General features: G+C 46.8%; 1 protein-coding gene across 2 annotated transcripts in view; it reads left to right on the top strand.

The window, feature by feature from the left end:
- The window catches only part of Tat (Tyrosine aminotransferase), a 65,903-nt gene extending 57,943 nt beyond the window's left edge, over positions 1–7,960 (top strand). For both annotated transcript variants that reach the window (XM_084590025.1, XM_084590026.1), the window contains exons 6-12: positions 2,448–2,530; positions 4,953–5,022; positions 5,578–5,637; positions 6,312–6,380; positions 6,494–6,577; positions 6,677–6,775; positions 7,511–7,960. In XM_084590025.1, coding sequence (XP_084446151.1) covers positions 2,448–2,530; positions 4,953–5,022; positions 5,578–5,637; positions 6,312–6,380; positions 6,494–6,577; positions 6,677–6,775; positions 7,511–7,696 — 651 coding nt within the window. In that variant the 3' untranslated portion in view covers positions 7,697–7,960. The remainder of the gene's footprint in view (positions 1–2,447; positions 2,531–4,952; positions 5,023–5,577; positions 5,638–6,311; positions 6,381–6,493; positions 6,578–6,676; positions 6,776–7,510) is intronic.
- Positions 7,961–12,596: the final 4,636 nt, after the last annotated feature.

Here is a 12,596-nt window from a genome sequence, read left to right as displayed (position 1 = left end):
GACACACCTTTCGAAGACGGGGTGTTGAAAGAGCGCGTTCGAGTACATAAAACGCTTCCTAACAGCCAGACAGGCATACGTGAAAATTCAGAACGCAGAACACGGTCCCTTTCTATTAGGCACGGAAGGAAGCCACAGAGAGCGGTGCTTCCCCGGTGCTTTTCAACATGGCAATGAAGAATCTCCCGGTCCACCTGGAGAAAGTCTCGGGTGTGCAGCACGCGCTGTACGCGGACGACATCTCCATATGGGCCACGCAGGGCTCTCCGGGAGAAATGGAGGCCAGCTTGCAGGAAGTAGCCACCGCTTTGAACGAATACAGGAAAAAATGCGGTCTTCATTGCTCACCGCAAAAATCTGAATTCGTCCATATTCGTCCCTCCAAAAAATGCACAGACAAATAGAATGGCTACTTGGATCAGAACCGATACCCGAGAGAGAGGAAATCAGAGTCCTGGGTATTTTCATTCACCAGCGTAAGCTGGCGACGACCACGCTCGACAAGCTAAAAAAACGGTGGGAGATCAGGTGGGCCGAATGGTCCGCAGAGTCTCGAACAAGCGGGACTGAGAAGCAAAGACGCTCTATACGACTGGTCAATGCCTTTATAACAAGCAGAATCCTAGTACTCAACTCGCTATTTCCACCTCAAGGAACACTACGAGAACACCCTCGAGGTGATCATACGCAAAATAGCGATGAAGGCCCTCGACCTCCCTATAACCACGTCGAGCCTGAGACTCAAAGGTCTGGGTATGACGAACTCGTTCAAGGAACTGAGAGAAGCCCGCCTCATAAGCCAATACACGCGATTATCGCAGACACTGTCGGGGCGTCGCTTATTAACCCGTCTACACATGCAACACACGACTCTAAGCGAGAAAAGAGTAAGACCTCCCCAGGAGTGGCGATACACCCTGCACGTAAAACCACTCACCACTAATACGTCCACGGACGACCACGAGGGTAGGCGCACGACCAGGGCGGAGGCCTTAGCTCACCAATACGGAAGGAAACACGGAGTGTACTATGTGGACGCGTCCGGCCCGCTCCAAGGCGGGTGGTACATGGCGGCAGTGATCCACGAGTCCAAAGCAGTGAACGGGCTCACATTTAAAGTCCGAAACGTAACACAGGCAGAGGAGGTCGCCATCGTGTTAGCATGCAACACATTCAGATTCCAAAACAACCATAACGGACTCGCGAGGCGCGTGTAGGAACGTTCAACAGGGCTGGGTCCTGTACCTGGCCTACCGGCTACTATAAAACAGCTTGGACCTGGCCTACCGACTACTGCAAACAGCTCGTACGTAGGAAGTCCATCCCGCTGCTTCATGGTCTAGGCTCTGGCCCACTCGAGGCTAGGAGGAAACGAGGCAGCAGTTGCCGCCGCCCGCGAGCTTTCTAACCGGGCAACCTCGTCCCCCTTCTCCTCAGATGAATAATTCACGCCAGCATACACTTTCAGGCAAATTACTCAACTGTACCGAAACAGACACAATCTTTACCTCCACCCGTGTAAAGGATTAACGAGAGCGGAGGAACGCGTGTTTCTTCGCCTGCTTACGAGCACCATGATGTGCCCGGCATCACTTAAACACTTTGACACTGCCTTCTCCGGGCGGTGCCCGCACTGTGGGGAAATGTTCTCAGCCATCTTCCACATGGTGTTGGCATGCCCCCTTCAATTCTGCCCTTAAACCCAACCCAAACCCTACCCGGGAGGACTGGGAGGCGACCCTACTCGCCTGCTGTGACCTGAACGCCCGAAAGGCGTTGGTCAAACGAGCAATGGCGGCAGCGGAAGCCACTTGGGTTCCGTACTAGGGACTCCATCTAGTGTTTGTGAGGGGAAGGGCACTATGAGCCTGACCCCAGAGAAACCTCCATGTAACTCTCTCTGTTTAATAAACGTTTTCGCCACCACCACAGTACATGGGCAAGAATTGCTTTTCGCCTCCATCGAAAAGCGGTCGCCGTGGCCGGGATTCAATCCCGCATCCATGTATTCAGCACTCGACTGCCCTATAACCACTAAGGTATACCTCGGCGGGTGGGTTCAAGGACGTTTGAATGATTCGTTTCTTTTTTTTTTTTTTTTTTTTCACGGTCGCTACGAGGATTCCTTCCAGTTATTACGCAACTGTGGGACGCATCTTTCGTGTGCTGGAAATTTGTACATTCATTTATTTAACACTTCGAACACATACGTTTCCAAGAAGTGTCGCCGAGGATTTTGGTGGCTTATATCGCAGAACATCGGTTTTGCGAAATTCATAGTCACCTCTGGCGCATTGCAGGTCAATATGGGCACGAGTGTTTGCATTATAGTTTTGTGTGTACCACTAAAACGGCACACAGAAAATCTTTATACTGAACAATGTTGCGCGAAGTTACAGTTTCTGAGTCATACGTTTGCTTACCCATACATGTTTATCCTTTCGCAGGTTTTTGAAGGACAAGAATACCATCCCATGGGGTCGCTCTCTGAAGATGTGCCAATTCTGTCTTGCAGCGGGCTGACAAAAAGGTGACGCAGCAGCTTTTTGATAATGAATTTCACTCTGATGTGTCGTGCAGTGAGTGAGCATACAACTAAGCTTATTGAACTTCCTATAAAGTAAACTGGTAGATTTCCTCGGGGATGTAGAAACGTGGAAAGGCACAGTCAGGTCTTTATTTCATGGGGATCTACTAAGGTGGCAGTTTGGGTTGGTTGGTAACACATGTCAAACAAAAATAGCGCCGGGATAGGACAAGGACGAGAAAGGACACACACGAGCGCACGAAACGACACACATGAATCTATCCCAGACACTGCTCTCGTGGATTGGCATTCGTATTTCTGCTGTTGGGAGGGTGGCGTCGATGTTCTTGATGTGTGCTCTCCAGAGTATGATTTGCAGGCTCGCTGCCGAGAAACGTTCGATAAGTCATTTGCCTATTGTCAACAGCGCCCTCCTCGTCGCTCATCATGCGCCGCTGAACTGGGAGCCGACATTAGAGATGGAAAATGAGACTCTCCGCACCTCAACAGCCCCTCCCCCCCATATCGCCAGCGTGTTCAGTGCGATCGTGAAAACAGACGTATCTGCGAGCACGAGACGATGCGCGAGCGCACGCGAAGGTCTCAAAAGTGTGTGCGCGCCGTCATTTAAGTCGGCGCTCGCTTATTAGCCTACCGTAATTTCTGTTTTGACCCCAGTTATGTAGCTAGTTTCACTAATTCACATGATCTTAAACAAGAAACAGCGCATTGTTTTTGGAAGCAACACAAAGTGACGGCGACTGCCGTCACTGCCGTGTACAGCGTGGTCGCTGGTCTGCTCTCATGTGTCCAATAGTTGAAACATCTCTGGCGCGCACCTTTAACTCCGGACTCTAGAACATATCGCATGCTCATACCGGAGCAGTGGATGACGGCGTTGAGCTTTGAGGGTGGTGGTGCACAGCATCGGATCTCACAGTAACGTCGGAGTCGAGCGAGGCTAAAGGCGCTTACAATACTGTGAAAATTGGAAACTATGCCACTCTCAAAGACATTGTTCTCAAAGACCGCATTGGTGTCGGCGTGAGAGGCAACATTATTTCCATAATGCCGAATATAGACAGTGGCTACGAGTGTGGTGTCATTGAGGAGCCAGCTGTGTCGCTGAGGGAGCAACTGCAAGAGTCCTCAAGCAAAGCGTGGAGGGACTGAGACGGTGCACGTGGACAAGCTTCGAGTGCCTCTACACAGGCCAAACAATTCGTGTCTAAGGGGAGCACCAACGCCGATGGCATATCGACCATAGATAGCGCAATCATGTTACTGGTGTGTAACCGTTGGAAAGCATCCAAGGCAGCAGTGTTTACATTGAAACCATTTTTACAAGTCTGGTGAGCGAAGTTCTATTGTTTGCATCCGTCCTCAAAGGCAAGAAACGTCGGCAGGTCATTTAGAAAAGATGTAAGGAGGCAACAAGTACCCCTCTGCTGCTTTAATTCTCACTACTATGCGCCGAAAAGAACTATGGAAAGTGCCATTTCTTGCTGACGGCCAAAATGGCCAGGATACAGAGTTCCTTCTGGACACTGGAGCAGACTAGTGTTGCCAAGCAACCACCTCACAACGCTAGGAAAAAGGGCCACTGCACGCAAGTCCGCAATGCTCATCCTTTGAAAAAAAATCTTTTAGTCTCTTGGGAGTCATGTCAACTGCTCTGACACTTACTTCATGGAACGAGAAATTTCCCTTAGAATTGACAGTAAGGGCACAATGCATAAATTTATAAAGGGAGAAGGTGAATTTTTCGATCATTCCTCTCATCTTTGTCATCTTCTCATCTTCTTCGCTCAGTGCGAAAAACATTCGTTGCGAATAAAGGATGTGCCTTTAGAAAAACAAGGTTGTGTGTATCCCCAGTACAGGTAGGCTGTAGGGAGACACCATAGTGGAGGACTCCGTGCTAGTTTCGGCCATCCGCGGTCCTTTAAGGGGCACTAACAATAGCCTAGGACAAGGGTGTTCGATCCCGCTACCCTGGGCTCAGCAGACAAACGCCACAGCCACCGTGGCGGATTGGCAGCAGTTCGGTTGTATAGGTATGCACTGTGTGTTGTGTATAGATGGGGTGTAGCAGACCACAGATGCGAGGAACCATCGGTAATTTATTGTACTCAATAAACCTGGGCAGTATCGCTTCGGAACAGTTATAACCTAGGAAGGAGATTTCTCTGTTGTCTTCAAGCACCAATGAAACCACCTTGACAGCTTCATGCTGTAGCTTGCAGTGATTCCAACAAAGTAAACAGAATAAAAAGGTGTCGCAATTAACTAGTACAAACTGAGCCTGATTCGCACATTTTACGAAGCATAACGGGTGACAATAGTTTTCAAGTAGCTTAGTTTGCGCGGTGGTCATGTGCGTGTAGACGAAATTAACAGCGAAAGTGCCTCTCTTTCTACGCAGATTCCTCGTTCCGGGCTGGCGAACAGGTTGGATCGTAATCCATGATAGACACGACGTCTTCGCGCGCGGGGTGAGCCTCTGTGCGCCTCACAAGGGCGGTTTTTCTTTCAGAACCACATTGTTACAGGTGCCATGATAGCAACTTTTTGCGTTGACGCCACAGTTTGGTGAGTTGCTCACCGATCTTTGCCCTCCCTAGCGCTCAGAAAACGAAGAGCAAGGTTGGGCTTTCGACTATGCTCTCTCTTTACTAAACATGTAGCTCCACTCTACTGTCCAAACGATTGCATTCGGATGTCGGTACGCCCGTCCTCTAACAGCAAGAAGTTTAGGGACGCAGTTACGACACATTGCTAACATTCCTCACGACTGTCGTGCAGGCGAACTATGCCTATAGCTGCGTGGAGAAAAGAAATAAACAGTTGCTTCTGCGTGTTTTCAGCTGGTGTCGGGCGCTTACGCACACAGCCCATTAGTTAGGCGAGTTCCGCACCTTGAAAACAGAATCACAGATCATTTTAAACATTTCAATCCGCATGAGGTTGGCATGCGGGTACAAATATGTGGGTCACGAAAATGAGCATCTATAATATGTGTCTGTTCTTTACTCTTTTTCGGCTTGCAGGTAAAACAAGGGCTGCAGTCTCTCAGTCAGAAAATAATGGGAGGCAATGCTTTGATTCAGGTATGGTCATGTTATATACGTAGAGCCCTTCGTTTTCGGTGTTTCATTACACTTTCCTAAAGCTTAAAGTAAAAATTAAGCTCCATATCCTAATCGAAAATCGTGTGCAAGTTTGGCATATTTAGAAGCCATTAACAAATCGATATTTTTTTTTTTCGTGTCATCCCTGCGAATAAAAAAAAAAAAAAAATCCGCGAACACTCCTTTTTTGCTGGACGTGATATCATATATTCACAAACAAGCTGTAAATAATTATGCTTACTACGTCGAAGGTATACTGGCTAGATTAAAGTTCGCTTTGCGTTTTTCCCTGCCAGTGGTTAATTCGCGTATTTGTCCTCCTCCAGAACATTTCCGCTTCCATGTAGTACCATCGTGCTCCTGCACATATTCAGCGATAGCTTTCAACGTTTCATCTGAAATTGGAATATAGAACAGCGTTAGGCGGTCCGTTATTAGAGCGGGGAAGCGTTCCATACAACGACGCCAATTGGCGACGTTTAAGGGTTCGTTTAAGAGAGTCGTAAAAGTAGGTTATACTTTGCTGAGGGGTGAGCAAACTGTGGAGAAACCGGGTTTTACCCTCTACGAAAGGCCCCGGGCCTACTCATAAAAACTGAATGCTATGACAATGCGTGACACGCATCTGACACTCATAATGACTTTTATTTCAGGGAGCATTGCCTTCGATACTAAAGAACACTCCCCAGAAGTTTTACGACGAGACGGTTGCCGTGGTGCAGGTAAAGTAGCAATACAACGTCCAACCGGCTTGAAGCGGCGTTGCGTCACATTTGTGTCGCTTTCTTCTCTCATTGCCTTGCGCTCGCTCTGGTTTTTGTTTTATTCCTCGCAGAAAAACGCCGAGATTGCGTACAAAGCCTTATCGACGATCCCAGGCATGCGGCCAATAATGCCTCAGGGCGCTATGTACCTCATGGTGAGTGGGAACACCAGGAGAGGGGTATGGATGGAAAAAGGTTGGGGGTTTTCGCTTAGCGCGGTCTTGACGAGAGTCCCCTTCCTCTGTGACTCGCAGGTTGGCATCGAGATCAACAAATTCCCCGAGTTCGACAGCGACGCAGAATTCGTCAAGGCCCTCTTCGCAGAGGAATCCGTTTTCTGTCTGCCAGGCAGGGTGCGTGAGAGAGAGCATGCTGGTAGCGCCATTCTGGTCAGGCACTCGACTCACCGGTTTTAGAAAGCGCAGGACCTCGCATGCGTAAACAAAGATAACATAAATACGTAGAAAGAGATCTGAAACAAGTTTCCGGCCGCGGCATTTGGAGGGCGGCTATGGACGTCCTGTGGCGTCGTTCAGATAGGCAGCTCGCTCCAGACTGCTTCCAGACGGCCGCAGGCATTACGCGCTATCGTGAGTCTCACGTAACACCCTAGACACAGCGGGGCCCCCGCGATATCTGCGAAGGACGCGACAGCATGAAGCAAGTTTGTTTTGCGCTACAGTGTACTAGGATGTTTCATTACTAAGGATGGAAACCTATGTACGCACGCCTGAGCAGTGTTGGAGAATCTTCTTTGGGAGAAAGTGTGTTATTGTCCTCGTAAGCACGGAGTATAGTATAAGGCAAAACATGCTACACGAGCCCGTAATCCATGCTCTGGGATACGTTATTCGGGTTAGTTTACAAGAAGAAGAAAAAAAAAAGCTTGAGTCGATAAGGAAAACGTTCGGGCAGAGACGCCATGCCGCTAGACCCTCTCCTCTCAGTAAAGAAAGATTAACGACATTTACTGTTCTAAGAATTTAAGCCACGGAAAGCGAACCCAAAATAAACTTAGCAGAGGAACTGTCATTATTAGTACGAAGAGTTTAATGCGACCAATTTCGCTCCTCTCTTTTCTTTTCTAGTGCTTCCACTATCCGAACTACTTTCGAATTGTGCTGACAGTGCCGCAAGAAATGATGCTCGAAGCCATCGACAGAATGGCGGCGTTCTGCAAGGCCCACTACATGGATGAGAACAAGCTTGTGCAACAAAGCGAAAGCAGCCTCGTGATAGGTGGTGCGCCGATCGCCATGGAGGCCCGAGGATGATGTGCAGCGGAAACTGCTCGTGGACGACCTTGTGCGAATCTGTTGCAGTCGCACAGGAGGAGGCGTGTGGGGCGAGACATCTGTTTACATCAACCGGATCAATGTGCGCATTTATGTATATAACACAGGGATATTTGACAAGTGTCTCCAGACGAACCTGAGAACAAATGGGAAACTGTGACACTTATCTGTAACGAATACAAATCTGTTTTTAAGAACTAATAAATTTTACGTTTGAACAAAGCGAAGAAGTTGTCATAAGCAAGAAGCACTTGGAACTATATCTGCGTGCGCCTCGGAAAGACTGCTGCGAGGACTGATGCGGTAGGATTACGTCTGCAAAAAATATGGATGTATAGGTTTACCTGAAAGGTAAGGATAGATGCACGATATTTTAAATATTACATTCAGGTCTTCTCCGCAGCTTACTTCTTTACGTCCGAACTTCTTTCCCTTAATTCGCGCACTCACAAACGAGCATGCTTGCTGGTGTAGAGAAAAATTGTACAAGTTCAACTGTCCTTGAACCAAGTTTCACGAGCTTAAGTCGTCTGCCGCAGTCGCAGCTGCAACTTCGATTTTGGCTCGCTTCCGGGCTTGAAAGAGCGGAGCAGAGGAAACTTTATAAATAAGGCGATATGCATTGCACAGTGCGAGAGTGCGTAGCAGCTGAAACTTTATGAATTTGACGACGTTCACTGCACGATTTTTTACCACAGGCGTGATCAGCTATGGCGATAGCATATATAGAGCTCTCGTGCCTAGGCCAGGGAAGTTCATCTGATCTGGCGCGAGTATTTGCGACGCAGCTGTGGCGATTCGCAGATGATACTGGCACGTGTGCAGTACCTAGCTTGCGCATAACGAGGAAGAAGAAGAAGAAGAAGAAGATGAATGAAATTGCAGAATGAAGACGATGATGGTTGCTGCATAGCACGAGAGTTAAAGGTCAAATATTCGGATCCAGAAGACCTTGAGGTTTGGCGCATGGAGCAGTAGAAACCCAAACATGAGCGCCAGTGAACTATAGCTCGAAAAACAGAAACGTTGGCGCAAATATAATTTTTTATATTATATTTAAATCTAATTCTGTTTAGGAGTTAATTTTACATTACAATTAACTTTAAGAATCTGTAGTGTTGAGCGAAAACTTCAAATGCTTTTAGCAGCCGCATCGACACACACATGCTTTGCCTTCGCCTTGTTCAGTGTTTTTTTTTTTTTTTGCCTTTTTGTTGTGCACGCATTTTCTATTTGGCAGGGTTTACTCACAAATGTGAAATAAATTTCGTATTGCCACGCTTTAGTTGAACTGTTTTATATATTTTGCGTGATTTTGCCTGTCGACAGGTGGCGCTTACGGAGGTTACCTGAATCATTATTGTCATCGTCTCTATCCCCTTTGCACTTGCCGTGTAGCTGCGCCGGTTTTCCTTTTTGGTTTTGCTCCTTTACAGCAATACACCTCGTTTGCAATAAAGACCTTGGAGAAGTGCCATATGAGCAGGGCATAAGGCTATAAGTGATGCCGTAGTGGAGGGCTCCGGAAATTTCGACCACCTGGGGTTCTTTAATGTGCACTGACATCGCATAGCAAACAGGTGTCTGTGTGAAGGCGTTAATAAAAACATTTAAATATGCTTTATGATGTACCCAGAACAATGATGGATTACAAATAACTAAAATAATCTCTATGATTGTGTAATAAAAATCGCCAGTGCACAATTTAATGAATATTTACTCTAAAAGCTGGGAAAGACGTTATGGGGCACGCCATGTTGAATGATAGCTAATGCAATTTCGATCGTCCGGGTGAAAGCTTAGTACAGGAGCGTTCTTTCTTTTTTTTTTTTTTTTTTTGCCGTTCGCCTGTGTCAAATGCGGCGGCCCTCGGCTGGATGAAAGCAGCAACCTGGTGCTCGGCCGCAGAACGCCACAGATCCACAGTTGCAGTAAATGTCTTCAATGATCACGTAAAGACGTCAGTCCTCTTTCTTGTGACACTGTTCCCACATAGTAGTTAGCAGTCTTGTCCTGATGTCCCGCAATTTCAGCCGAAATATTTAAGGCGCTTATGCCGAAATTTGTCTCGTTGAATAATGAGGTTCTAGTAGGACTGACTGCAGTAAGGAATATGTATTCTGCCGCTGTAGCGGCATCATATCAAACGTGAGTAGCACAGCGTGATCAACAATCTATAATGTGGCGTGGCAAATGCACGCACCCATCTCGAATCCTAGCGCCGCGCTGCTGTTTTCTCAACTCCCCAGGAAATGTTCATCCGACTGATAAATCAGCAAACCGATATAAGGAAATGAGGGGCTCGTTATAAGATGTGTACGAAGGGAGCCAACGGCCAATGGGACCACGCAAAGCCCAACGAGCTTTTCTTTTTTTCTTTTTTAGTGTGAATTGGTCGATGTGAAGCAATTGTGTAATCATGGAGATATATTATTAGAAAGTAGAAGAAAAAAGCACATGCTGCCGGTATGAGTAGAAAGCATGAGTTCCTAACTTTGCGTCCGGTGCTTTTAAAAGGTGCAGCTACGGCTACGGCTGTTCAACCTTCTACTTTCGTTGGTATTTATAGAAGTTACGAGTAGCGCCTATTCTTGAAAGTGTTCGCCAGCGCTACCTTCATTCGCAATGGTGGACGTAGTACGTCCTGAGTGTTACGGAATCCAACGAGGAGGGTTGGAACGGTGCGGTAACCCTCTTGCGATACCTATGACATCAAGGCTGCCAGAACCGAGGCCCTAGATGGGCTAATCAGCGAAAAAAAAAAATAGGGAAATGACGACCCATTATGAGATACATACGAAGGGAGCCAATAGCAAATGACAGCAAGGAAAGCATAGGGATTTTTTTTTTCGTGTTATTTAATGTATGAACAGAGAGATGGCGCTGCTGAAGCCTCTCAATATAGGTGACATGCAGCGTAAACACTGACGAAGGTAAAATATTGAACAGCCGTCGCCGTAGCTCAGTTGGGAAGAGCAGCGCACGCGAAATTCGGAGGTCGTGTGCTCGGATCCCACCGGCGACATGAGGTTGCTTTTTATAGTATTTTATTATTTCACATTGATCGGCACACACAAAAAAAAGAAAGAAAGTTCCCTATGATTTCCTTGGTGTCAATGACTGTTGGCTCCCTGCGTATGTAGTGGACTTAGATCACCTTGTTCGGTTCTCTTCGATACAATGCATGCGGGCGCAAACTGTCGGCTTAAGTTCTGCCTCAGGGCGAACGTGCAACGAGAGGAATCCGGAAAGCAGGGCGTCCCCAGAACAACGCATGCAGATGTTGATGTCGCAATATGAAGGATATATCTGCAGTCTGCTGCGAGCAGCTGTGGCATTCGCCGCCTTCCGCTGAAACAATGAAAACACGCTGCTGCGCTAGCAGCTCGAGCGAAAGCCGGACGGAATCGATAAAACGGGGATTTCATGCGACGGCATGAGGTCAGAGGGCCCATGGTATCAGGATGTTTCGTACGTTACAGCGAGCAGCTGCTAAGTGCCGAGGTGTGACGCGTCGTTATGGAGGACAGAAGAGGGCGCCGAATCCCTTTCGATCCTTGCCATGCGACCAGATCGAGCCACTCTGACGGAATTTTCCACCAGGCGGCGAGCTTCCCAAGCGCCGTCGGCCATACGGCAGCGTTATGCTTAAAAACAAGCGGCGCGGCCAAGGTCCGGGGGCATGAGAGCGGCCTTGGTGACGCGGTGTGTCTAAATGCTGAAAGTTGTAAACATCAATTTTCATTGTATCATTACGACCAAGGATATTTATGTTACATCCGGTAAAGCACAGATAGTGAGAGCTATCGAACGGAACAATTAAGTAATACTCCTTTTTGTAGTTTTAGAAGATAAGAAAAAAAGTCCATACGATTGCAGGAAATCTTGGTTGTTTCACTGTATGCGTAGTACATATATAAGCAGCCACCAAATAGCCTCCTGGCTAAGTAGTCATCACGTTCTATATCGATGAACGTAAGTCGAGATTAAAGATGATCCAATATTTTTTTTAGTTTTGTGAGCGCAAATTTATAAAAATCCTTTACTTATAAAAAAAAAGAAACAAAAGAGATAATAAAACCTCTTGTTAATCACGAATGCTTCAAATAACGTTCGCGTACATCATTTCGAAACCACTTTAAAGCTTTCACCTATTGCTATAAGCCGACAACCACATCCCTTACGTCGACAGCCAAATTGCTAGCCATACCATATTTCCACGAGTTTGCGGTTTCCTTCGAACTGTCGCTAGTGAACTTGCCCGTTTAGACAACACAGGCCTACATATATATATATATATATATATATATATATATATATATATATATATATATATATATATATATATATATATATATATATATATATATATATATATATATACAGTGTTATCTGTTTTGTAGTTGTTAGTACTGCTAGTGCTGCCTACTTCGTTGGCCTTGGGATGCCTTAACGCGCATGACTAATAATTTGGAACCCCCAACGTTGCACTAGTGATCCTTACTTTCTACAGGCTGAACTTCGCCCTTGCTCTTAATACGAAACTTTCCTATCGCCCTGATTATAAGAATGTAACGCAAAACATATGTTGGCAGAAATCCGGCGAAATCCGACGCAGTGGCTCAGGTATGGTCTTCATTCTTGAAAGCTGCTAAGCTCGATAGCGCAGCTTCATTTGCAAACATTGGTGGCCGCCTTTCGTAAGCGAAGTGCAAAAATGCTCACGCTATGACCTTTCGGTGTACATTATTCCGATCTCATACCAAGCGAATGTACAGTCGTGAGCAAAAGTGGTATACAACACTCAGCCAGTGACACATTTCGAGAAAACTGCATCGAAATGCCATCTAGCGTCAGCGTAAGGGACAACAACAAGTGA

This window comes from Amblyomma maculatum, chromosome 1, assembly GCF_055883805.1.
Source record: "Amblyomma maculatum isolate TAMU_Amacu chromosome 1, ASM5588380v1, whole genome shotgun sequence".
NCBI classification, from domain to species: Eukaryota; Metazoa; Arthropoda; class Arachnida; order Ixodida; family Ixodidae; genus Amblyomma; species Amblyomma maculatum.
The sequence above is the reverse complement of the archived record's forward strand: the minus strand, read 5'-3'. Positions and strand labels throughout refer to the sequence as shown.